At 45.9% G+C, this 26017-nt stretch overlaps 2 protein-coding genes across 2 annotated transcripts in view; both read left to right on the top strand.

The window, feature by feature from the left end:
- LOC149332953 (BTB/POZ domain-containing protein 6-like) overlaps positions 1-14468 on the top strand; it is a 52116-nt gene extending 37648 nt beyond the window's left edge. Inside the window, exon 5 of the mRNA XM_089558511.1 lies at positions 14329-14468. Within this exon, the coding sequence (XP_089414637.1) occupies positions 14329-14353 (25 nt within the window). The 3' untranslated portion in view covers positions 14354-14468. The remainder of the gene's footprint in view (positions 1-14328) is intronic.
- The window catches only part of LOC149332952 (BTB/POZ domain-containing protein 6-like), a 48835-nt gene that overhangs the window by 11718 nt on the left and 11100 nt on the right, over positions 1-26017 (top strand). Inside the window, exons 2-3 of the mRNA XM_089558507.1 lie at positions 14329-14546; positions 22031-22322. Coding sequence (XP_089414633.1) covers positions 14329-14546; positions 22031-22322 — 510 coding nt within the window. The remainder of the gene's footprint in view (positions 1-14328; positions 14547-22030; positions 22323-26017) is intronic.

Below are 26017 nucleotides of genomic sequence, written 5' to 3'. Positions count from 1 at the left end.
TTAAAAGCTAAGGTTATCTTTCTTTACTGACGGCCTTCATTTTCGCGATACAGACTTACGCGCCGAAATCAAAATTATGAAAGCTGATTAGTTAAATATAATTAATCATTTTTCAGATTATTGAGCTCTATTACGTACATAATGCCCGTCTTGCTGTACGGTCCACCTTCACTGACCAAACCAACATATCTCTCGCACTTTGTAAAATAAAAATCTGTAAACGTTAAAAAATGTCATCCAATACATCTCTAAGTGCTGCTTTAAATTGAAAAACCACTCGGTTTTACACTGCTCTAAAGCTCCTGATAATCATATAGCATAGGTAACACAAGTAACACTACTACCACACAGAAATTGCGCAGGAAATTTTATTGGGGTACATTTAATGCTCTTGTGGTTCTATAGTTCTGTATGCTTCTTATCGTCGATGTTTTTCTTTCTCGCTCCTTATTTCGCTGAGTTTAGTGCCCACGGCCAGCAACAGCAGCTTTCCGGAGAGCTCCCGCCCCTTCTTGGTCGGCAGGGCCGTTGTGTAGGCTGCGTGGGAGATAATTTAGAGCGATCATGATATAAATCTGCGCAGAATTATGCACTGAATCCGAGACAGCCTACCGTAAAATCCATTGTGGGCTATTAAAGGTGCCCTGCGACGTACATAAAGCATGGGTTCTTTAATCTTTGTATGCAGAGTAAGGGACATTGTGAGTCCTGAACGCGCAATGAGATCACCGAAATCATAATATAATCTTCGCTAGAAATGCTTGTTTCGAGCCGATGGTGTCGCAACGCGGCGGCCATTTGCGGCAGCGGAAATGAGTTGGCATCTAGATAGGGTGCTGCCTTTCTCATTGATTGGGCGTCCAGTTTGCATATTGTTCCTTCATACTTGCGAAATGGATCCAAAATATTATGTCTCTGAGTACTGCAAGCTTTTTCGCATGCCACAAAAACTGTAAAGAAGCAGGGAAAGCGAACGAAAACTAACAAGAATACAGCAAGGGGCGACACTTTCCATTCCGCTTCAAACCTTCATGGCGGCCAGCGCTGTTCAAAAAACGTTGGCTCAGACCAGAAAGCGCGCGCGTCGAGACAGGTCGAGACCGGCCGTGACCATACCAAGACGGCAGCAAAAAAAAAGCCAGTCGACACACCTTGCCCAAAATGTGAAGAGAAAGGCCGGACAGGAGACGGGAGTCGAGTTTGGGGGGGAGGGGGGCTACCGCTGACAGCCTTACAGTCCGACTAAAAAAGAAAATTCGGGGAGCTTCCTTTGTCGTTAGTCACCCCTGCCCTTACTACAGCGTCGCGTACACGGGGGGAAGACGCCGTCAAAATGCGCGGCTGTCTACAGCCCCGACAAAGCAACAACTGCATGCACGCTTTCGCTGCGTGGGCGCTAGGCGCGGTTCTGATTGGTAGCGCCCAATGTCGGCACTGGGTGAGTGAAATGGGAGAGTGAAATGCGTTTTCGTCTGAGCTTTTCATTTCGAATTTTCAGAGTGGAATAACTTTCGCTTGCATACCCCGATTTCAATAATTCTTTTTGATCTGGTCTCTGGAACGCATGATGAATCTATTTAATAATATTGACTGGTACAGAGCAAATCATCGCGATGGCCCTTTTTCGGGCTTTATCATTAAAGTTTCCTGGCACAACCGCGAACAGAAACAGGTATACGCCAATTGTTTCTGAAACACGTTCGTTCGCTCTAGCCACCCGAAATAAAACGCGTACCAGCTCTTCATTCCACTGCTCCTGCTTAGCTGTAGAGCGCAAGCCTTGTGGAAAATGTAATGGGGCCATTGTAACCTAATTGGATACGCAGAACGCAGCAATGCTGATCCCGTGTTAAAATAGAATTAGCACTATTACTTACGACAATGAAAAGGGTTCAGTTCCTGATACGTGCATATGAGAGAATCCATTACAGCTTGCTGTCTACGTCTCGTTACTTAGAAAATACATCCCTAACTAGCCCCGCAATGTGCTTAGTGAGGTTAGTCTATGTTTTTTGCGTTACACAATTCATATCATGCACTTGAACTACCGCTGGCAGGAACGCAACTCGGTGGCGGTAAAAATTTCGCTACTGAAAAATGAGAGATTACTCTCCGACTGCACATAGCCCAGCTTACAAATAAATCATGCATTATGATACCATTTAGCTTAATTTATAGCCCTATCATCGAAAACTGCCGACAGCATTGGCAAAGGTAAACAACAAAGCAATACGGGAAAAACAGTAAATGGTTGTTCACGCTTACCTGAAATATTGATGATTGCAGGTTCACAAAAACCTTGGTAATTCCCGCTCACTTGCACCCTGGATCCTTCCGATGGCTCATCATCCCATGCATGCTTGGCGCAGGTCATTTTAACGACGTCAAAAGTGTCTTCTTCCTCAAAACGCACAAGTGTGGCGCTGTACCATGATTTCAAAGGGAAAACAAGTGGATGCAACAACGGGTATAACCGGAAATTGCTCGCCCGGCACGAAAGTGCGTAGCACACTGCAGAGTCCGGCTTCTAGCTCTGTGCAACAGACGACAGTCAAGGGTGGCGCCACCAATGCCTTCCTTAGCAGATATCTGTGCATATCTGTGCATGTCCGATATCGGCACCTGCGCACGGGCGCTCACGCGCGCGTCAGAAGCGGGGTCCGGTTTACAACAATGGGAGGACCGCGGGGGCCCTCGGGGACTCTTTTTCTTCATGGCTTGAAGCTCTTTCAGCCTCCCCTAAATTTTCTTGGAATCCTTGCAGATCCCCAACCATCTCTTGTTCACGGCTTGACATTTTTTTCAGTCGGCTCCCGAGGGGGAGCGAGCCAGCACCAGGAGCATGGAGGTTCATGCCACTTTTCGACGCCCGTCACGGCGCGTGCTGGGCGCGCAGGCGTGTATCTTTATCAAAATAAATATAACTAACGATACCCCTGCTGCGTCGTTGCTTGAAATCCCGTCGAACCGATCGCCACTCGAGTCGACGGAGCTTTGCGGAAATTGAGAAAAAGATATCTTAGCGGAAAGTTGAGCACTCTTCGGCGTCCGGCCGACATTCGACGGTTTCAAATGCTTACGAAATGCGAACAGAGACCGCCTCCGTCATTGGCGGTGGCCGTTATCTTGCCTCAGAGCCGCGTCCTGCAACTGTTTCGGCCCTGTTGATTTCGACATCTGCTGCTCACTTGTTTCTTCTCCTCTTTCTTTAGCACACTGCTTGCGTTGTCGCTAATTTAGTGCTTCAAGTTAATGACTCGTCATTCAGCATTTACAGCGTGCGCGTGAAATTTCAGCGGCAATACACAAATGTCGCCTGCACTGCAGTACCACCGTTGTCTGCATACCTGTGATCGTTTGTATGGCATAAAACGCAAGCTATGTTAAATATTCCCTTTCTGATGCGCGGATTGTAACTGTACTTGTTTACAGAGCATGATCACTGCAAGAAGACCGGATGTTTGCGACGAAACACTTGATAGCCGGAGAACTGGCGCTTTCCGGTCGTGGTAGATCCGCTTTCTTCCATACCACAAATATTCGGTGCTGAACTGCTTTATCCAGAAGCATGTTCGACGATTAATCGCATCGACGAAAATGATCTCATTTGTTATCCACGAGCGGCGCCAGTGGTCGACTGTTGACGGCTCCCTAAAGCAATGCTCGGCATGCCGGGTGACACCGGTGCTTCCCGCTCGTTCTATTCGTCCTGCGATATCAGCAATCCTCCGCTAAGGGTTGCAGTTTCGAAAACTTCACTTATGACCATTTGCATTCGCCAAACTTGTGTATTCGCTCTCCACAAAAGCCGAGACTACATACGCGAACAATGCCGACTAGCGCTTATTCGTCGAAAGCAAGGGTCTCATCGAAGCAGCTAATGACGGCGCTGGAGAGCTCGGAAAGCGCCGTGATATGGTCTGGTTGTGTGCACAATGGAGTTCAATTCTAGAGACAAAAGCTATCTTTCTCTGATTTAGTATTTTTTGCAGTAATATGGGGAGTCATCATACTAAGAAGCAAACAGAAGGATTGTGAGCGTCAGGTTCATTATAAGGTTCAGGCTGTACAATCCAGCCGGAATGAAACGCGAACACGCATATCGCCTTCTTTTTCTACATTGCAGAGAGGTGTTCACTTGCAGCCAGTTTAAAAATATGTACTTCGGTAGACCCTTCACCCAGACACAGGAATCAGGCTAGTTCTGCACTACAGTTGAAAGTAGACAGGCAAAATATTTTGTTTTTTTCACATGCGCTGTTCGCTTGCCATGCTGTAGACGGAACTAAATGGGCTATTAACATGTGACCAGTAAATAATTTACATTGCATTTTTTTGCTCTCATGGTGTTTCGAATGGGGTTTTAATAGCCGGCTGGGATGTCGAAGTTAAGTATAGCCACCATGCGCTGCAGTTTGGCGAGCACGAGTGACGTCATCTGGGTAACAGGGAAGGGGGGGGGGGGGGGGGAGGTGGACGTTGCTCTCTCGTTCAGTTTGCAGTCAGCTAGGAGAGCGCCAAGATATTCCCTCCGAAACCGTAAACAAACTTCGCTAATGATGGGAGGCTCGACCTACTGCTGTGTTTATATATCAAAATTAAAATTTCATCTCTTTTCATGGAGGCCATGCATGCTTGCGCATGCATATGAGGGTCCACTGGAACGGAGTCTATTTTGGAGCTAAATTCATGAGTGCAAACTGGGAGCGGATTTACATAATCTGGGGTGTTTTCAAGGTGCCATCACTGGTAGGAGTCCTAGGAGTTGTTTTGTTTCTTTGTCTAAAGAGAGGGAATGCGCTGAGTAGTAGGCAGTGGTTTTTGGGGGCGTTCTTGGAGAGGACATCTTTAGTTTTAGACTACGGTTTTTTATACATCTGTGTGGTTCAGCGGGTTAGGGCAGTTTTTTTTACATGCGTGCGTGCGCGTTGTGGGTACGATGTAGTTTTTCTGAGCGTGCTTATGCAGTTTTTCACGATGTTTCGCTTATAAGTTTTTCTGTCTGGGTTTGTATCACGTTGCATAGAGCGGATTTAAAATTTTTATATTGATATCGGTGAATTACCGCCATCTAAAACCCTTTTCTGGATCAATAGAAAAAAAAACTAGAAAATACATTACATTTTGTAACGTAATTTATTGAATTTTACATCGCTAAACCCTTCCTGAAGTTTACCATCACAATGCGATACATCACGGCCAAATTCCTTTGCTGTCCCTAATTAAATTAATGCCCTGAGGAAATACCTAACACAAAAGTCCTGTAACATACTAAGCAAGAAATGCTTAGTTTTTTTGTTTACTTACACCAATGCTAAATTCTCTGAGCGGAATACATGTACATAAAACAAAGCAGTGTTCATCCTGACGACATCTAGTATATAGCACTACCATTGTCTGTGTGTAGTAACGATGCGTTTTTCGCAATTCGAGCCGACCATGTTATGCAAAGCGGAAAGTTGGGCAAGTTGGGTAACGTTCATGATGTAAAAAATAGCGCACAGGGAACACACGGGACGGAAAGTAAACGACGCAGACAAGCGCTAACTCGCAACTGAGGTTTATTGCTGACGCGCGCAATATAAGGTAGTCACTTTAAAAACATAAAAAAAAAACAACCACAAACAGTCCCTCCTGGAAAGACCAAGTCAGAGGAAAAAATTGAAATTGAAGCATCAGGCGCCACTCATCGCTGTGGAAGATCAGTTAAAAAAACCTGCGTCGTTTACTTTCCGTCCCGTGTGTTCCCTGTGCGCTATTTTTTACATCATGACCATGTTATGTATGTGGATGTTAGGTATGCGGCTGATTTCATTATGTGAGTGAATTAGACACCTGTCCTTCAATCTGTAAGGGCACTTAAAGGAGTATGGACACCTAACTTTTGGGTGCGTGTTTTCTTCTTTGTAATGATGCGTGAGGCATTATTATACATGGAGTACCACGTGGTGTTCCTACAACTGCTAAATAATTTATTATCGATTTTTTCTCTTGCTGTTTAAAGTTCAATAACTCAACTATGAGTGGGACGTCAGTGAGTGAGGCATGAAAAACTGCGATATAATCGCTGCGTCCTCGTTTTAATTCACTACAATGCTGAAACCAGTCAGCCAGCTTCACTATCCGGACTTGTAACGAATGTAAAACAGCGGTTATATTGCACTTTTTTCATGCCTGCTTGTCATTTCCATTTTCGAAATTCTGAGTGGGCACGTCGCCGGCGGAGCGCATGGAGTCAGCAACGCCTCGACTGGTACCCGTGCTGCTCGCGCTGCTGACACTCTCTTTCATTGTGAGCACGTGCCGTCCTGCTCGTGGGTGCACAAAAGAGGGGTTGCCGCTCGTTGTGAGTCATGACTGGAATGCCGCGACGTTGAGGGAGTGAAGAAACGTATTGTTGTGTCGGGTGCTGCCACAATAGTTCTCACAACATCAACGGCCAAGAGCAGCCCGTGGAACTCTATAGATTTCCTGGACATATGTCCCACATTCCTGAAAAAAAAATTCAATACTCGAAATTTGTAATCTACTGCCGAGGAAATTTTGGAGGTAATAGTGAATCTTTTCGATGTGTAGTAAAATCTTGCAGAACTTTTCCATCGCTCGCATCGAGCGATAACAAAAACATTAATTGCAAGAAAGAAAAAAACAAAAACAATGCAAGCATGTCGACGGGAGGTTGGTATAGTGAAATCTTCCAGTGTATAAAAAAAATGCGTTCATACACTTTTTCCCATTCAAAAATGGTTTTCTCGGAATTGTTGTCTGTGAAATGATTGAGAACGAGAGACGGCAAGCCTGGATAACTTCTGTGCGCAAGCTGAAGTAGGCGGTTTTCTCTTCCTAAATTGGTTTGGTATGTTTTTGAGCGTGTGTATTATTTCTGACGAATTTTCATTGTAATTCACTAAGCATGCAGTGTTTAGTCGTACAACTCGCGCTAAGGAAACAATTTTTTTTTTTTGCAGTAAAGCCCTCCGCCGGTTAGGTAACTCAAACAAATATTTTGGAGGCTGACATCAACAGCTGCGTTAGGCAGACGCGTGTGAGGCAAGGTCAGTGATCGCCTCATTGTTCCTTTGTGTGACGCCCGGCTCAATTTCCGAAGTTATTTTGCTAGATGTAAAAAATGTCTCAAAGTAAAAGTAGTAAAGATATTAGCTTGCACATGAGCGAGCGTTTGAATATGAGAGATGGCTCTGTAAATAAATTGTTTTGGTAATGCACGTGCGCTGCAATCGGCATTACATTAAATGTACCAACCACTGCGTAGTGATTGACCAAACTAGAGCATTTTTTCTGTTAGCCGTAAGCCAGCATCTGGTAAACGCATTTCGCGCGTGTTTTGTTTTTCTTTTCAGCCTCGCCTATCTTTATTTTACGTCCAAATAAACACATACTAGTTATTATTCAGCGAAAAACGTAATGAAATTCCAACTATTTGGCAAAGAAAGTTGCGTACATCGAACTGCTCAGCTACCCAACAAAATTAAGTATTTTGCGAAAATGACCGTGCCATAAAAAAAAAAAAGGTATTAAGCTCGAATTCCACGTCTTAAATGAACTTGCCATTTACTTGCGACATACATGTCGGCGCAACGGTGACGGCGGTTTCGTCAAATATCTGCTCCACGAAGTGGACCTGATGCACTGTCAGTTCTCTTTTTTTTTCAGGTTCGGCGCAGAAAAAAAAATCGCTGACCACTCTTCCTTGAAACCTACACCTGAGAGGGTACTGTCGCGATAGAAGGAAATGCGAACAGCGCGGCGCCTAATTCGAACATAAGTACGCTACAGACATGAATTCCAGTTTCGCAGTGCGTAGGCAACATGCTGTTCATATTATTTTCTATCGCCCTTGTACATTTTTCTAGTCCTCTTAATTTCGTCAGCGTTCTAGCACGAAGGAAAAAGCAAGCGTCAGCGCAAACAGATTTCCAGGCAGTCCAACACGTTAAAGCATGTGCGGAACTGGTCTTTTTTCAAAAGAAAGGGCTCAATAGGAGGGGTGACAGGTCTGCCCGGTCAATTGTGGGGAGTCGCGGGAGACGCTGCTTTTCACTCGCGCTTGTAGGGCCCATCTGCCAAGCTCTGGTTCCCTCGGCGTGCCTTCCGGAGCGAAAGAAAGAGAGAAAGTGACACGGAGCTGGACTAGCCACCCGCCAGCTATCTTCTAACTGAGCACTGCCGAAGGCGGCAATGTGTCGCTTTTCTGCTGTTCTGGGAGGGGGGGGGGGGGGGGGTTCTCGAGGGTCCGCTTTTTCACCGCCTCAGCAGCGCCATCTCTCGCTCAGTAGGGTAAGGAACATTTTGCCGTGAGTGGTGGCTGACCGTGGACACAGCGGCGACTCATTTATTACGCAAATAAAGTATGTCTTGCTTCCCCGTGACTGCCGGTCTCAGAACTGGCATCTGAATATCGGCCGGCAGGGGAGGGTGGATTATGAAGGGAAGAAAAAGTTGAGGTGAAAAGAAACAGACCAACGCGCATAGTATCAAAAACTATTTGCAGAAGATTTTTTACAAACTGTTCAGCTGTGGCACAACAGTCGGAGTAGAATGGCGAGCTTGGTCAGTACACCACGGAGACTCGGCGGCGCGGAACAGGCGATGGGTAAAAGATTTGCGTGCAGCTGTGGAGTTTTTCTCGTCTGCATTGTAAACGTTTTGCTGGCAACTCTAGATAGATGAATTTCCAAACATTTTGTATTTTTTCTCTGACAATTATACTAGAGGGTTTTAATCTTCATCCCTGTGCCGCAAGCAGCGATGTGTTATTTAGGCTCCTGGACAAGAAATGCCTGTATGCTGCAGCGGTTTTGCAAACGTTTATTGTATGGCATTACCGCAAACAATGCAGGTTTCCCCTTCCTTAAGAACGACATAGTTTTGGGGAACAGCGCCCAAAGAAGGAACGTACACCGCACCACCGGCTTGATGGTTTGAGTATTCATCACGTTTGCGAAAGGGCTGAGTTCGATCCCCAAGCGCTTGTTGTACGTTCGGGACTCTATAATCTATCAATGTTCCTAGAAACTATGATTTCGATCGCAACCAACTCGCTGGACTTGTAATCCGCTTATTTAGACCCAGTCAGGAAGGTTCAGTTCGTCAGGAAGGTTCGAAGTCCACCAAAGATAGAAAGCGCATATATGCATGTATTAGTGCATTTAAATCATAGCAAAGTTTAATGTGATTTATAGCACTGTACTTTAATTCACATTAATTAAACACCACTACGTAATAGCAGTTTAATTTGATTGAAGCCGCAATCATAAAAAGCTTAGTATCTTGTTGTGCGGTGTGTTTCACCATCTTAATTAACCAATAATATCATGTTTGACACAAAGTTAATTATTTAAGTTCGGAAGTATATGGCACAAGAATCCCATATATGAGGTCTGATATGTTCCATATATGCGAGATTGTTTCCATATAAGGATTTGAAGGTCCCCATATAAAGAAAGAGCATCTATATAAGGACGCAAATACGACTATATATAGCAGTATATGCCACTATATAAGGTACCTTATGGCCGTATCTGCCCGTATTTGTGGTCTTATACACCCATATATAGCCGTATATTGCGGCATATCAGGTTTCCCATGGTCATATCTGGCCGTATATACGACCATATATGGACCTATTTAACTGTATATGATCCCATATATGAGTATATACAGCCATATATAAAATATATCTGGCCCATATCTGCCATTTTCGTAAGGGAACGTACCGAGATGTACATAGGCAAACTTCAGCCCGCTCGTGCTTGCTCTTATCTTCTAGAAGGAATAGATTGGATTAGGTGTCGTTTGCACAGCGCGCCTTTTCTCATTTCCGGCCCGACTGTGGGTGGTTGGCTCGTTAAGGAGCCGTGTGTCGCGGTGCGAGTTTTGTGCGGCCCGTATGGAGGGGAAGTTGGCGGGACGTTTGGGGCGATGGGGGGGCGGAAAGTGCACCCTTTGACCCTCGCCGCGGCGCCTCTGGACGCTTCTGATGAGGGGATCGTTGTCGCCGACCAGCGTCCGCGCACGTGCCGGTGTATGCGTGGTTGTGGCTGTGACTGTGTGCGCGCGTAACCATGAGCCAAGGCGACGCCTGTGAGTTGTGCCGCTGTGCTTCTGCGAGCGGTGAGTCGCCGACCGGCCCACTGGGCCGCGCCATCGAACTTTGGGGCTGACATCCACCTGTCACATAGTTGTACAGTTGAATTCACATCGCCTTGTGTACCGTGTATATAATCTGCAAGCTGTTTTGATTTACTGAAGCGTATGCAAGTGTTGTTTGCCTTGTTTTTCCTTTGTTTTCTTTACGTTGTTCTGGCTGAAACTGAAGTGTAGCTAGTTTTTTTTTTCGTATTCATTTCTTTATTTTGGAACTGAAGTGTAGCTTATTTTTTTTGTGTACTGATTTCTTTATTTTTGGCCGCGTGCTTTGCCGATGGGTAGGAAGGCATTTAAGGAGAGGGGGATGTGGGAATCCTGGCTTTCCGCCGTCGCCTTTGCGCGGCTGTGCCGGCCGCCCGCGTTGTTTCTCCTCTTTCCCTTGCTCCCGCCTTAGGCGGTGGAGAGGCGGCTGGGTGACTAATCACTGTCATTTAGCCACAGCTCCGCCCCGGCTCCCCAAGGGCCTTTGCCATTGGCGCCTTTTGGCGGGAATCCGGGACCCGTTTTGGCGGCCGCGCATCCCGCGACCGTCCGAGCGGGGCCCAGAGAGAGAGATCCCTCCGAGACAGCGTAAGGTGCGTATGCTACTGTTTTGTCCGTGCCGGCCGTTGCCGTTCGGACCAGTGCTTACTCGAGCTCGCCCGCACGTGTCCTCTGACCTGCAGCGGCTCGAGCCTGTCACTCGGGGTCCAGCGACCTCAGACAGGCGTACCTTGCGTTGATTGCCCACTCTCTCTCGCAACCGGCCCAACGGTCGACACGAGAGAGAGATCACAGCCCTGCCGCGGGGACATTCTCCTGCAGCGGCGTGCTAGCGGCGCGCATTGCTCGAGTCGCTTCGTGCGCGCAGCGGAGCCTTGCTCCTCGCGCGCCCCCGGGACGGGGTGACGATTGAGTGTGTGTGTACTGCTGAAGGACGACGTGAATAAACGTCTCCTTTGTGAACTTGGAGGCCTATTTCTTTGCTGCGAATCGCTCTCCTCCCAGCGGAGGTTGAGTGCACTGCATCGGTGTCCCAGTGTGTGTGTGGTGACGGCTGATCGGGGCCCTTGGCTCGCGCGAAGCTCGAACCCGCGGTGGGTGGTGGCCTGTGTCCACTTAGAAACCCACACGTTCTCTGAATGGCTGGCTCCCGTGAAATCGGCCATCGTGACAGCCCGGTACATGACAGCCAATGCGCCGACCACCCTGAGGCTGTTACAACGCGCGATCAATACTGAGCGTGTGATTTCTAATTTGCTGATGCCAGCTGCAGTTACTTCTTCAGTGGCAATGAATTGTGAGATGGAGGGTGTTAATCCGCGGTATTCGACTGAAGACTTGTGGGCACGTTCACAAAGGTCATTATTCAAGTTGCAGATTCAGCACGGCGAAGTTCTGGGCCAGTTGGTCCGAAGTGTCAAAGAGTCGAAAAGAACTGCGACAGGAACAGGCCATGTGAAGAGAAGTAGACAGGATAGCCGCTCGTTCTGTCCACTTTTCTTCCCACGCCCTGTTCCGGTTGCACTTCTTTTCTACCCTTTATCAAGTTACAGATTTCACTTATTGAGAACGCCTGTTACCCTTTTAATGCATCATCCGGTGTACCACAAGGATCCGTGCTCGGGCCACTGTTATTCTTATTATACATTAATAATTTGCCAGAAAATATTATTTCTAAAATTCGGCTATACGCAGACGATTGTGTGATATACAGTTCAATTAACACCCCTGATGATCACGAGCAACTAAATCAGTCATTCGTGTGATTCTGGTCATGGTGTGAAACATGGCAAATGCAAATAAACTTTCGTAAATCTGTATGCATGTCATTCTGTGATCGCACAATGCCATCTTAGTACACCTACTCATTCAAAGATAACTCTCTGAATCAAGTGTCCGAGTACAAATATTTAGGTCTTCTTTTTTCTTCTAACTTGTCCTGGTCAAAGCATATTAACACAATATCCAATAATGCAATGCGGAGGCTCAGGTATCTAAAACGTACACTTTGTGTTGCCCCCCAAGAAACTAAATTGGTAACATACAAAGCTTTAATTCGTCCACTTTTGGAGTATGGGTCAATAATCTGGAATCCTCATAAACAGTGCGATATCAGTAAGCTGGAATCCGTCCAAAGGAAAGCAGTACGGTTTATTTGCCGACGGTATAACAGAAATTTTTCACCGTCATCTACTCTTCCTGCCATAGGCCTTCTCCTCCTGTGTACTCGCCGCGACAATGAGTGTTTAAAATATTTTCATGGCATTGTTAATTCATCCCGCTTTGCTTCATTGTCTGAGTATTTGCATTTTTCAGCATCTTCATTTACAAGGAGCTTTTCACCCATTGAATGTAACACCCATTCACGCGCGCACTGATATCTTCAAATTTAGTTTTTTCCTCGTGTTATCGAACGATGGAATTCTTTACCCGGTGATATACGCTCCCTGGAATCAAAAATATTTTTCAACGCTGTTGCAAATCTGTGATTAGTCTGTTGAATTGCTGTTCTGTATTTTAATGGTGTTCACTTCTGAATATGTTGTCCCTCTCTGCATTTTCTTTTTTATTTTTTTCTTCCTCCCACTCCTGCAATAGCCCCATCGGGGCTGCAGTATATGTAAATGAATAAATAAAATAAATATGATGGTGCGGTGATCGCAGATGCTTCGTGGTGTGCAGGGCCCTATATCCCAACGGGACTATATAGGGTGCACCTGTATTTTCCCTGATTATACGCACTGTACAGTTTTATTCCGTCGGTCTCGACGTTTCCCGCTGTTTATGGTGGAATGAAAACTATTGCGACGCTTAAGTCACCTTATGAGCGTAATGCGGTAGCATGATAATCCTCACTGTTGTTGTCACTGTCTATGTATCTGTGTCAGTTCTTTCGGGAACTTTCGCTAGCAATTCGGAGGTCGTGGGTTCGGGTCCCACCAGCGACATGTGCTTTTCTTTTTTTTCGGCTTTCTAATAAATTATGTTTAAAAAATAATCTATTATTCTGCCATTGATCAACGCCAGAAATTATACCGGGTGTTTCACCTAAGACTTTACACAGTTTGTTTAAAATAGCCGTTTCGACTTAGAAGAGCACTTATTTTCGGCATAGCACTGACAGCGGTCTAATCCATCAGAATACAGCTAAGATGTGCTAACAAGCAAGCTGGTTAACAAATATTGAATAGTTAACTTGTTAACTATTACAGTGAGGCTCCTTGATTGTTAAAGGCGCAATTAACCGCAATTAATATACATATCTTGTTTTAGAATTTCGGGAACATTGTTATCCTCGGCGCTATGGCCCAACAAATTTTGACTATTTTGACAAGTTGCGTGCACTGGAGAGGTTGTTATGCCTGCCATCTTCTCGAAAACGCATGTATTGTGGTGCGATGTAGCCAGAACTGTCCTGCTTGCACCGTAACGCAATCGCTGCACTCAGACAGGGATGACAGGTGCTGTGTTGGGATTGGACGATTATTGGACTATCGCGGTTTGTTTGCTTCTTGAGTCACTTTGGATGGAAATTTATGTCCAACTATGGTTCGTGGAAATCTTCAGCCATGCCATCCTTGAGCTTAAGGGTCACCTCCAGTGTTGTACTTCATGACGAGACGATTTTTTTATAAGCTGTGGTGCATCCGCTGACAAGCCTTTATAGTTGTGCAAACGAGCATTTTATATTCCTGTTTAATTTATTAATAAGAATGAAATACAGAATGAACCCACAAAGTATTTGCAAATAGAGGTTTAAGGTTAAGGTTTATTGGGGTTTTACGTCCCAAAGCGACTCAGGCTATGAGGGACGCCGTAGTGAAGGGCTCCGGAAATTTCGCCCACCTGGGGTTCTTTAACGTGCACTGACATCGCACAGTACACGGGCCTCTAGAATTTCGCCTCCATAGAAATTCGGACGCCGCGGCCGGGATCGAACCCGCGTCTTTCGGGCCAGCAGTCGAGCACCGTAACCACTGAGCACCGCGGCGGGGCAAATAGAAGTGCCTCAGTACACAGCTGCAGTGGAACCGCTTATGATTAGTAAAAAACAGGGTAGAGAATGAGCGCAAGATATAAATTAGCACGACAAAGAAAAAAAAATAAACATGCACTTAAGGGAGGCACTAATTTTGTTTTGTCTTTCATGTTCCCGACGCCTGTCACGTGGGCTAGTTCAACTTCAAGAAATTCCTGCTAAGCGGCCAGTACGCCGACGTCGAGTTCGCAGTGACGCCGGAGAAGTACGCAGTCTCGAAGACATTCAAGGGCCACAGGCAACTTCTGGCCCTGAGGAACGAAGTGTTCGGCGCTATGTTCTACGGGCCGCTCGCTGAGACAGGCACCGTGGTGATTAAGGACCTCCATCCGGACGGTTTCTACGGCTTACTAAAGTGAGTTCACGGCAGTCGTCTGCTAATGTGTTTGACCCTGCAAGAAAGCGGGTCAACACCTGTCTGCTAAGAGATTTCACTCCAAAAAAAAATGGCTGGTTAAACCTGGAGTGACGCGATAATGGAACGCGCTGAGTCGAATTGCAAAGTCAGTCTTTGGCCGCTGCTCTTCGCTGAGCGTTCTCCCTGGACGTGAATTCACAGTTACTGTGTAATTTCCTTTCCTCAAACTCATTTTCTTCACTAAGCCTCTCTTTCTGTTTCTTCTTTCACTCCCACTGGTACACGGCTGCAGTCATACACGAGGGAAAACAGGTGGACGGCCTCTCGTTCAGAGCGCCCAACTCAACGCATGCGGAGGAGGTGGCGATCGCCCTCGCAGCCTCCCATCCCGACTCTAAATTCATCCTCACAGACTCTCGAGGAGCCTGACGTAACTTTGAGTTCGGTTGGATCACTCCACTCGCTCACCAAATTTCGCACCGCAGTACTCGCGACGGCGATCCAACTCATCGCTCAATCATATGGGTCCCCGGCCACCAAGGCATGCCAGGTAACGAAGCCGCCCATGAGGCAGCCCGCGCACTCACTCACCGGGCACCAGGCGTCCCTTGGGAGGAGCTTAACCCAGATCACAGCCCTCTCCTTTCTTTTAAAGAAATTACTGAGCACTATCGTGGCGAACACCGGCGATACCCAGTTCCTATGAAAGGACTGGGTAAAGCTGGCGAACGAATTCTCCTCAGGCTCTTTACAAACACCCTGCTGTGCCCGGCGGTTCTCAAGCACTTTAATCCTTCTTTTGACGGCCGCTGCTCATTCTGTGGGGAGGTGGCCGACACCTTCCACATGGCTTGGGCATGCAGAAAAAATCCTTCTCTCCCCCCAATCACCCCTTCCCCTACCCGAGAGGACTGGGAGGCGGCCCTACTCAGCTGCCAGGAACTATCGGCCCAGCAGGCCCTGGTTCGGCGGACTTGTGTAGCGGTCTCGACCAACGGGATCCCGGAATGAGGGACTCCGACTAGTATTGTAAGGGGTGAGACCCACTAGGGGCCTCTCCCCGAGCACCTCTCTGTACATTACCAAATAATGAAACTAAGGGATCATATGGCGCATTACAGCAAATTTAAGATGATAGTTGTTGGGGACTTCAACTTTCCATGCATTGACTGGGACCGTTTGCTTTCCAGTGCCGACTCTGCAATTGATTCCAATACTATGTTTGATATCATGTTTGAGAATAATCTTGTTCAAATTGTCAGTAAGCCTACACGTGTAGGCAATACGTCTAGTTCCATTCTTGATTTAGTTTTTCTTCATCGCGCTTTTGATGATTATGAAGTGTCTGTGGATTCCGGCTTATCTGATCATAAAATGGTATCTGTTTGCCTAGCACTTGCTCCCAAATCTGTAAAAAATGGTGCAGTTGTTAAAACAGTGAAAGATATTGAGCGAGCTGACGATGATGCCATTTTAGATTACTTAGATTCTCAGTTTGCTAACTTCTCTGATGATGATGATGCTGCTGTTCTTTGGAACAAATTTAAGAATTTATGCCACTTTTGTTTGAGTAATTTTGTTCCGGACAAAATAAAGAAAACGGCGAAACATACGCCTTGGATGAACAGGCATATAATACATCTAAAACGGAAGGCCAAACGCTTACGTAAGAAAAGAACAGCATCTCATGCTTTCAGCGAAGCTCGCGCAGCTCTTTCCGACGCCATTATGCGTGCAAAGTCTTTTTATTTTAACACTACTCTCCCGAACTTCATTTCTGAGGATCCTCAAGGCTTCTGGAACTTTATGAAGGAAAGCAAAAGGCATGTGCAACAAATATCTCATAACGGTGCAGTAGTCACTAACCCCAAGATTATTGCACAACATTTTAACCAATATTTTCACAGCGTTTTCTCCATGCCCGCTGAACCTTCATTTTCAACATTCCAGTCTCATTTTCCGAATGTCTCTGATTTGATTTCGCATGAGGGAGTACTTAACATGCTGCTCCGACTGAAAGTTAAATCTTCACCTGGACCTGATGGTATACCTGGCGCGTTCCTTCGCCGTTACGCTGAAACACTGAGCAAGTTCCTCGTAGTTATATTTCAAGCTTCCATTAGTACTGCGTCCATACCTGACGATTGGAAGACTGCACGTGTGGTGCCCCTCCTAAAGAAGGGTGACCCGCTTTCTTTATCTAACTACCGCCCCATATCTATATTATGTTCTTCTTGTAAGTTCATGGAGCACATTGTGTCTAACCTCATTTCAAAATTTCTTCAAGAAAATAACATTCTGTCGCAACACCAGCACGGCTTCAGGAAAGGGTTTTCTACAACTACTCAGTTAGTCACCATATTTCACTTCCTTGCTTCCGTCGTGGATAGGGCTGGCCAGGTAGACTTAATTTTCTTGGATTTCAGCAAGGCTTTCGACCTAGTACCCCATAATAAATTAATTGAGAAACTTGAACTGATAGGGCTGCCAGATTTTATTATTGCTTGGGTATCGAGGTACTTAATACAACGCAAACAGTACGTAACTATTAATGGAGATGATTCTTGCGCTCTTCCGGTCACATCTGGTGTCCCTCAGGGCAGTGTGCTTGGGCCACTGTTGTTTTTGATATATTGTAACGATATTGTAGATGTGGTTAATGAACCTGTACAGATTCGCATGTACGCTGATGACTGTATTATTTTCAATGAGATCCGATCAGCTGACGATCAGGCAATACTAAATACGTCCCTTAATAGTATCCACGCATGGTGTAAACGATGGGGCATGAAACTTAACTTCGAAAAGACTGTCCTACTACGTGTTACAAGAAAACTTAATCCATTTAAACGCTCCTTTTTTCTGGGTTCAGGAGAAATTACCGAAGTAACTGAATATAAATATCTTGGTGTTACATTAACAAACAACTTAAGCTGGAACACTCACATTTCTAACACTTGCTCGTCTGCCTTACGAAAACTTTGCTTGTTGCGCCATAAACTAAAAGATTCACCACTTCAGGTTAAGAGGCTAGCATATGAAACCTTTATCAGGACTAAATTGGAATATGCGTGCATTGTATGGGACCCGTATACTCTCACTAACATAAAAGCACTTGAGCGGATCCAAAGAAAAGCTGTGCGATTCATGTTTTCGCAATACAATAGAACTGCTTCTGTCTCTGCATTAATGCAGTCGAATTCAATACCAACCCTTCAGTCCCGGCGCAAGTTTCTTCGGTTGAAATTCTTATTTTTGTTATTTAACCATAAACTTGGAATTAATTCTTCGCCGTATCTTAATCTACAGAACACCAGACAAACCCGACACTCCCACCCCCTTTCTCTGACCCCGTACTTTGCAAAGACTAACTTATTTCAGCACTCTTTCTTTCCCCAAACCATCAGTGACTGGAACAGCTTACCAGCTTCGTGTGTACGGTCTCTTGACCTGATAATTAACCATTGTTAGTTTGTTTTTAGTTTGTTTTGTTAGTTTCTTTTTCTTTTCCACGTCATTTCGCGCTGCTCGTTTTCTGTTTGCACTTTGGTATTATTGCTCAATTTGTGTTCTGTTCTGTATCCACTCCTGCTTGGGCCTCACGGCCTGCAGTATGCCATAAATAAATAAAAAATAAAATAAATAAATGCTTTTCTCCTCCTCCTCCATTCCTCTACAAACGGATGACGGGTGTCCATTGCTTCATTTCCTTTCCTCAAATACAATTTCCATTGACTTCATTAATGCCCCTCTTTCTTCGTTCACTCCCTCCTTTCCGGTTTGTTTCGGGTGTCCACCGAGATGACAGAGATTAGGAATCGCTGAAAATATAGTACTATGGATTCAGGCCTATCTAAGTAACCGCTGTCAAGTCTTCAAAATAGAAAGTGCCGTATCGAATAGGCGTGAAGTTCTGTCGGGGGTGCCACAGGGCTCCGTTTTAGGTCCGCTTTTGTTTTTATTGTATATAAATGATATTTCTGCTATCGTCGAATCGCCTGTCAGAATGAAACTTTTTGCCGATGATTGTTTAATTTACTCTCCTGTGGCTTCCCCGGCAGATCAGATGAACATAAATAGATGTCTTCAGTCGTTAAACTCGTGGTGCCTGAAATGGGGTATGGAAATAAACTACCAAAAATCTAATTACATGCAAGTAACAAGGAAGCAGAATGTTATGATGTTTCGATACAATATCGGTGAAAATTCCTTAGATCAAGTAAAGTGTCTCAAGTACTTGGGAGTGACATTAACAAATAATCTTGACTGGCGCACCCATATTGAAAATGTCTATTTAAAAGCCTACCAGAAGGTCTGTTTCCTGAGGAGGAAGTTGCCGAATGCGACTAGAGAAATTAAATTGATTGCGTACAAGACGTTCGTGCGGCCAATAATAGAGTACGCAAGTGCAGTGTGGAGTCCTCATCAAAAGGGTTTAAAACGGAAACTGGAAAGATTGCAAAGGATGTCAGCACGTTTTATATGCTCTAAATACCGCCGCACTGATTCAGTCACAGCAATGCTAAAAGAGTGTCAGAATCACTAGAAGTAAGAAGAACAAAGCAGAAATTGAAACTTTTTTTTCTGATAATGAATGATAAAGTCAAAGTTAATAAACATCACTATGTTGCACCTCCCCTGAAGCGTTGCCCTCGGAAAAATCACAGTAAAGTATTACAACCTATTATTACACGTACTGATGTCTATCGCTACTCCTTTTTTCCCGATGCTGTAGAAATTTGGAATCAACTGCCAAGTGACGTTGTGGACCAAACAGATGTAGACAAATTTGTGATAGGTGTGAACGCTTTCCTGGAAGATTGCTGTGCAAATCTGTAATTCTGTGCATTTGAGTATTTCTTTTTTTAGCGAGGAGAATTGCACTTGTGTCTGTATATGTTTCCCTCCCTGTAATGACCCTCATGCAGAGGGTTAACAGTATGAATAAATAAATAAATAAAAAATAAAAATTACTGCGTCATTAGGGGGCTACAGGCCATGGCTACGCTTAGACTCCCGTGGTTAAGCGATGTAATGCTACTGATGGTTTACTGAGTAATCTCTGACGTCGAGTTATGTGAGACAGTTACCGCAATTTCCTTTCCTCAAATTGATTTTCTTCATTACGGCCCCTTTTTCTGTTCCTTCTTTCACTCTCACTTCCTCCCTTCCTCTACAAAACGAATAACGGGTGACCACTGAGATATGCGAGACAATTACTGCGCAATTTCCTTTCTCTAAATACAATTTTCATTTTCTTCATTACGTCCCCCCCCCCTTTCTCTTTCTTATTTCACTCCCACTTCCTCCATTCCTGTACAGTGCGGTTGGGGTGTCCACCGCGGCGGTTGCTAGGCAACGGCTCAAGGTCGGTGCGACTATGGCCGAGGTGCAATCGCGGCAAAGGTACGACCACGGCGAATGTGCGCCCATGCCGAAGAGGCGAAGCGGCTGGCGTAGCTACCGTAGTGTAGCTATCGCTACAAAAACGTGTACCTGGCCAGATGAAAGCTTGGAACCATCGATAAACTGGTTGGCACCCGGCGATGTTACAGATCGGAGTTCATCGAACCCCGCACCTCCTGCCATAGGTCGGCACGCTCACTCATGAGCGCTCTCATATCGCCTCACTCACACGTCTGTGAGTACAAGTGCTAGTGAATGTGAGTGCCAGTGGACATAAGTGTAAGTGAGAGAGAGAAATAAATAACTTTATTAACCATGGGATTTGGGACACGTATACGTCCCTGGGTCCCCGCACGACCCCACTGCGTTAAATGTTCATAAGTTCGTGGAGTTCTATGACGTGGGAGGCCCGGTCAGTGGCGATCTTCTGCCTGGATGGGTCTGTCGGGCTCAGCAGGATCTCCCATCCTCCCAAGCGGTCAGGAGCCCCGGGCCCCGTAAGAGAGGGTCCGCAGGGCATTCAAGGATAATGTGATTACGAGTAGTGTAAGGTGGGTGCACTGGGTACAAGGGGATGTGTATGCTCCCGGCTGCATGCAAGAAAGCTGATAAGGGGAAGGAAGGGTGCCGGTCTGGGGGCGGTGCCATAATATTTGGTGGTAATTGTCAAGGGATCGGTGGGATGAGGGGTACAGCTGGCGTTCGGTGCGATATGCAGCGGTCAGCTCACAGATGGAGTGCATGCGCTCCCGGGAAGAGTCCGACTCCGCCGCCGCCCGGTTGAGAAGACCTCAGGCGTGGTCCATGGCGGCTTCGTTGCCGGGGTTCCCAGAGTGCGCAGGCACCCATATCAGCTCCACATGACGGGGCGAGTTTACGGGGAGTGAGCTGATCATGCGGAAAGTGGTCTCGCCCTCGTGCGGAATTTAGGAGTGCAGTTTTTGAGTCGCTAAGGATGTATCGGGCATTAGTGTGTGCAAGGGCAAGCGCGATTGCCGCCTCTTCCGAGGACTCCGGGGTGCATGTGGCAGGAAGGTGAACAGTGGCGATGGGTGTGTGTGGTCAACGACTGCAATTGCGCGCCGTCGCCCGTGGAGGCGGCGTCCAAACATATGGCGTCGGCCTACGGACCGTAGTATTTGTGGGGCCTTTGCATGGGCTATGCAGCGGGCCGAGTATTAGGTGGCGTGGGTGTTTCGAGGGAGGGGCTTTACTAGAAGCTGTGTGTGCACGGGGCGGGGGACTGGCAGTAGTGTAGGGTCGGCTGCTGTTATGCGAATTCGGATGGTGTCAAGTATGTCACGTCCTGTGAAAGACTGAGCTAGGCGAGTTCATTGTGCTTGTCTGTGGGCCTCTGAGTTCGTGCCTAGTGTTGTGGAGGACAAGCTGGAGAAGTATAGTAGTTTGGGTGCTAGGGGGAAAGTGTAGGGCCACCTTGTAAGCTTTGCGGAGCATAGCATCACGGGTGGTGATTTCTTCTTGTCGGAGTCGGAGGTATGGGACTGTGTACAGGAAACGACTGAGTATAAACACATGAATGAAACGGCCCAATTCATGCCACTGTGTTTGCTGGAAACACTGCGGCTGAGGTGCGAGAGCGCTGCCAGTTGTGCCAAAGTGAACTCTACTTGTGCACTCTCCGGACGGCATTATTGGCCCTCATACGGTACCTTACGTGCGGGTTTAAGAAAAACAATTACCGACTACGCTTTCGAGCGAGGAAACCGTGTTGAATAGTAGTTGTGTTTAGAAGGCAAGTCGTACTGTTCGAAGTATGAATTCCATCAGCCTGCTTTTTGTACCACATTTTTACTAACTTCTGAGTGTTCTGATTATTTGTCTTCGGGTAGTGAACGCACCTCCAAGCTTTTAAAAATTTCAGAAATAAAAATTTCTTCATAATGCGAGTAAATACGGTATATTACTCGTCAGGTGTGAATATACCTTATTATAGCCGAAAAAGAATTTCGGCACGTAATGGCACCGTGAAACTAATATTTTATGCTGAGCCATGGGTAGGTGACCTCCTTATCTCTCAGAATTTTAATTTACCAACAATAACACTTCTTTTTCAGATATCTTTACAAGGGAAAACACAACATCAACAGCGTTCAGGAAGCCGCATACACACGAGCCGCTGCCCGTAAATACTTAGTTCCGGAGCTGGAGCTGGCCTGTACGCTCTACATCAAGGCCCACATGAAAGCCGAACATGTATGCAGCGTTATCGACTGCTGTATCTTGAGTGGTGGCGGAAACATGGACGACGCGGTTGACCTCGTCATCAAGGCAGACCCTGAGGCGGTGCTCTCATCCGACGGCTTCACGAACTGTCTGGAACAAACAGTGCACTATGTCGTCGACACGGTGAGTGGCGGCTGCTGGGGTCATGGTGGGCCCTTCTGCCAGCTGCGTTGACAAGGCAGGAAGCCGCGTAATATACGTGGTGTTTCAGGGAAGACTTTAAGTAATTCTCAAAAATAGGTTTTCTGAGAAAAATTTTGCTTTTTCAGCATGACATTACTGGTGTTGATGGACACCAGAAAACCGACGAATCGTCTTAAATAGTAAGCTGGTTAACTAACTTCTTAACTAGTAGAGTTAGGCGCCTAGTTGTGATTAGATATTTATAGCCGGTCGTTAGTATTAGCCATATCAGTTTATTGAATTTAGGAAATGCGATTACCCTCGGCGATGTGGTTCGGAAAAATTTGGCTTTTTTTCTTGTTACTTGCGTTGGAAAGCTTGCTTTGCTTGCGCGCTTTTCTAAAGCGCATGTATCTCGGCACGATGTAGCTATATTTTGTCGAGTCACAGAGCCGAGGATAATCGCGTTCTCGAAATTCTAAAAACTGATCTGGCTAACTAACGACCGGCTACAAATATCTAATTGCAACCGCTTCTTAGCTGGGATAGTTGAAAACTTAATTATTAGGAAATAATTAACCAGCTTACTGCTTAAGATAAAGCGGCCGGCTTTCCGGAGCCCGTATCTCGCTCCTGGTATGACGTCATGCTATAAAGTCACTAGCGCCTCTAGCGGCAGGAGCGCGGCGCGCCGTGCCAAGCGGCCGCCGTTACCCGACGAGCCGAGTTGGTAGCCCGTCTCTCGCTCCTGGCATGACGTCACGCTGTAATGTCACTAGGCATGGTATGACGTCATCGGTAATTCTAAAGGTCAAACGTGGCAAGTGGGCGCCGCTACGCGAAGGGCCATTTTTGGGAGTAGTATTGCTTTCGCAATAAAAGCGTGACAGCTCTGTTTTGGTAGCGGATTTCGGAAGCTAACCGAACCCGCCACTTGATTAATGGGGTCCCCGTGGAGTCCGTTTTACCATCGAGACCACGAGTCGCGCGTGATCCTTCGTCCTTTAATACGCAGTTGTGCATCTGACTTTCGAGTTTAGAGCCGGGTGCAGATTGGTGTGTCAGTGGCGTTGTGCCGTGTTAGGCACAGTTTCCTGAGGTAGCCTAGTCTCAAACTACACAAGAGCTGTGCATACGTAAGTTATATGACTGGCAGCAGTACTTACGTCAGAATAGAAAGCACGTTTGTTAAACTGAATGCTTCGCAGTTCATCGACCACGACTCGGGGCAAGTCGGTGGCGTAAACTTGAGGAGGTTGATTTTGATTTTATGGGATTTAAAGTTCAAAAGCGACAAAAGCTATGAACTTCAATCGGCTCGCATGGCGGAGTAGTTAGCATGCTCGTCTCGCACTCCGGAGAGCGGGGTTCGATTCCCGAGCTCGACTAGTTTCCTACTCGGTTTTATTTTTCTGACCTGACTAGAAAGGGTAATTAGGCTAGTTGGGTAATTAAGCAATTAACTAAACTCAGTCCCACTTACTTGGAGCATCACTATACGAGCCCTTTAATTTGTTGCATGGTTGCTAGCCAAAGTACAATTGACCTCGTTTGAAATTCGCGCACTGTGACGTCACGACCGTTTCGACCAATTGAAAAGCGTGACATTTCTGTCGACAACTCCTGCTTACAACGATTAGGCATTAAAGGCTTCCGCCTTAATAAAAATTTGCTGTGGCTTAGCTTGGTTAAGCCCGGTAATTGCGAAAGCAATATCCGTACCTATGCCATGGTTCAGCTGGTAGTGTAGCTGGTGGTGGTGCTTGTGGTTAGACTTGTGGTGATGCATCGGTTATACAATCCAATCCAATCCAATGTAATCTAATCCAATCTAATCCAATCCAATGTAATCTAACCCAACCTAATCCAATCCAATGTAATCTAATCCAATTCAATCCAATGTAATCTAATTCAATCTAATACAATCCCATCCAATGCAAAACAATTCAATGCAATCGCAATGCAATGCAGTCGAATCTAATCTAATGTAATCTAATCCAATCTAATCTAATCCAATCTAAGGCCGCCGGTGGTGGCACCGCCACTACTCGCAGACGGCGCGAGATGGTCACCCAGCTCTTCGGCGTGACGTCACACAGAGGTCATGCGAAAGGTCATTTCATGTGCACCGCCGTCGCACGGCAAAGGCTTCAAAGTGCAAGTAGTAAAGCTTTCGGTTTAAAACATGGTGCTGGGCTAGTTGGTTATTCATACTTGGTAGGAAGACAGCGCAAAAACGACAACCACAGGGGAGGACCCCTTACGAAAATGGCAGATATGGGCCAGATATATTTTATATATGGCTGTATATACTCATATATGGGATCATATACAGTTAAATAGGTCCATATATGGTCGTATATACGGCCAGATATGACCATGGGAAACCTGATATGCCGCAATATACGGCTATATATGGGTGTATAAGACCACAAATACGGGCAGATACGGCCATAAGGTACCTTATATAGTGGCATATACTGCTATATATAGTCGTATTTGCGTCCTTATATAGATGCTCTTTCTTTATATGGGGACCTTCAAATCCTTATATGGAAACAATCTCGCATATATGGAACATATCAGACCTCATATATGGGATTCTTGTGCCATATACTTCCGAACTTAAATAATTAACTTTGTGTCAAACATGATATTATTGGTTAATTAAGATGGTGAAACACACCGCACAACAAGATACTAAGCTTTTTATGATTGCGGCTTCAATCAAATTAAACTGCTATTACGTAGTGGTGTTTAATTAATGTGAATTAAAGTACAGTGCTATAAATCACATTAAACTTTGCTATGATTTAAATGCACTAATACATGCATATATGCGCTTTCTATCTTTGGTGGACTTCGAACCTTCCTGACGAACTGAACCTTCCTGACTGGGTCTAAATAAGCGGATTACAAGTCCAGCGAGTTGGTTGCGATCGAAATCATAGTTTCTAGGAACATTGATAGATTATAGAGTCCCGAACGTACAACAAGCGCTTGGGGATCGAACTCAGCCCTTTCGCAAACGTGATGAATACTCAAACCATCAAGCCGGTGGTGCGGTGTACGTTCCTTCTTTGGGCGCTGTTCCCCAAAACTATGTCGTTCTTAAGGAAGGGGAAACCTGCATTGTTTGCGGTAATGCCATACAATAAACGTTTGCAAAACCGCTGCAGCATACAGGCATTTCTTGTCCAGGAGCCTAAATAACACATCGCTGCTTGCGGCACAGGGATGAAGATTAAAACCCTCTAGTATAATTGTCAGAGAAAAAATACAAAATGTTTGGAAATTCATCTATCTAGAGTTGCCAGCAAAACGTTTACAATGCAGACGAGAAAAACTCCACAGCTGCACGCAAATCTTTTACCCATCGCCTGTTCCGCGCCGCCGAGTCTCCGTGGTGTACTGACCAAGCTCGCCATTCTACTCCGACTGTTGTGCCACAGCTGAACAGTTTGTAAAAAATCTTCTGCAAATAGTTTTTGATACTATGCGCGTTGGTCTGTTTCTTTTCACCTCAACTTTTTCTTCCCTTCATAATCCACCCTCCCCTGCCGGCCGATATTCAGATGCCAGTTCTGAGACCGGCAGTCACGGGGAAGCAAGACATACTTTATTTGCGTAATAAATGAGTCGCCGCTGTGTCCACGGTCAGCCACCACTCACGGCAAAATGTTCCTTACCCTACT

Source organism: Amblyomma mixtum, chromosome 8 (assembly GCF_055824585.1).
Source record: "Amblyomma mixtum isolate Tamu chromosome 8, ASM5582458v1, whole genome shotgun sequence".
Taxonomy (NCBI): Eukaryota; Metazoa; Arthropoda; class Arachnida; order Ixodida; family Ixodidae; genus Amblyomma; species Amblyomma mixtum.
This window is presented reverse-complemented; position numbering and strand designations above follow the sequence as displayed.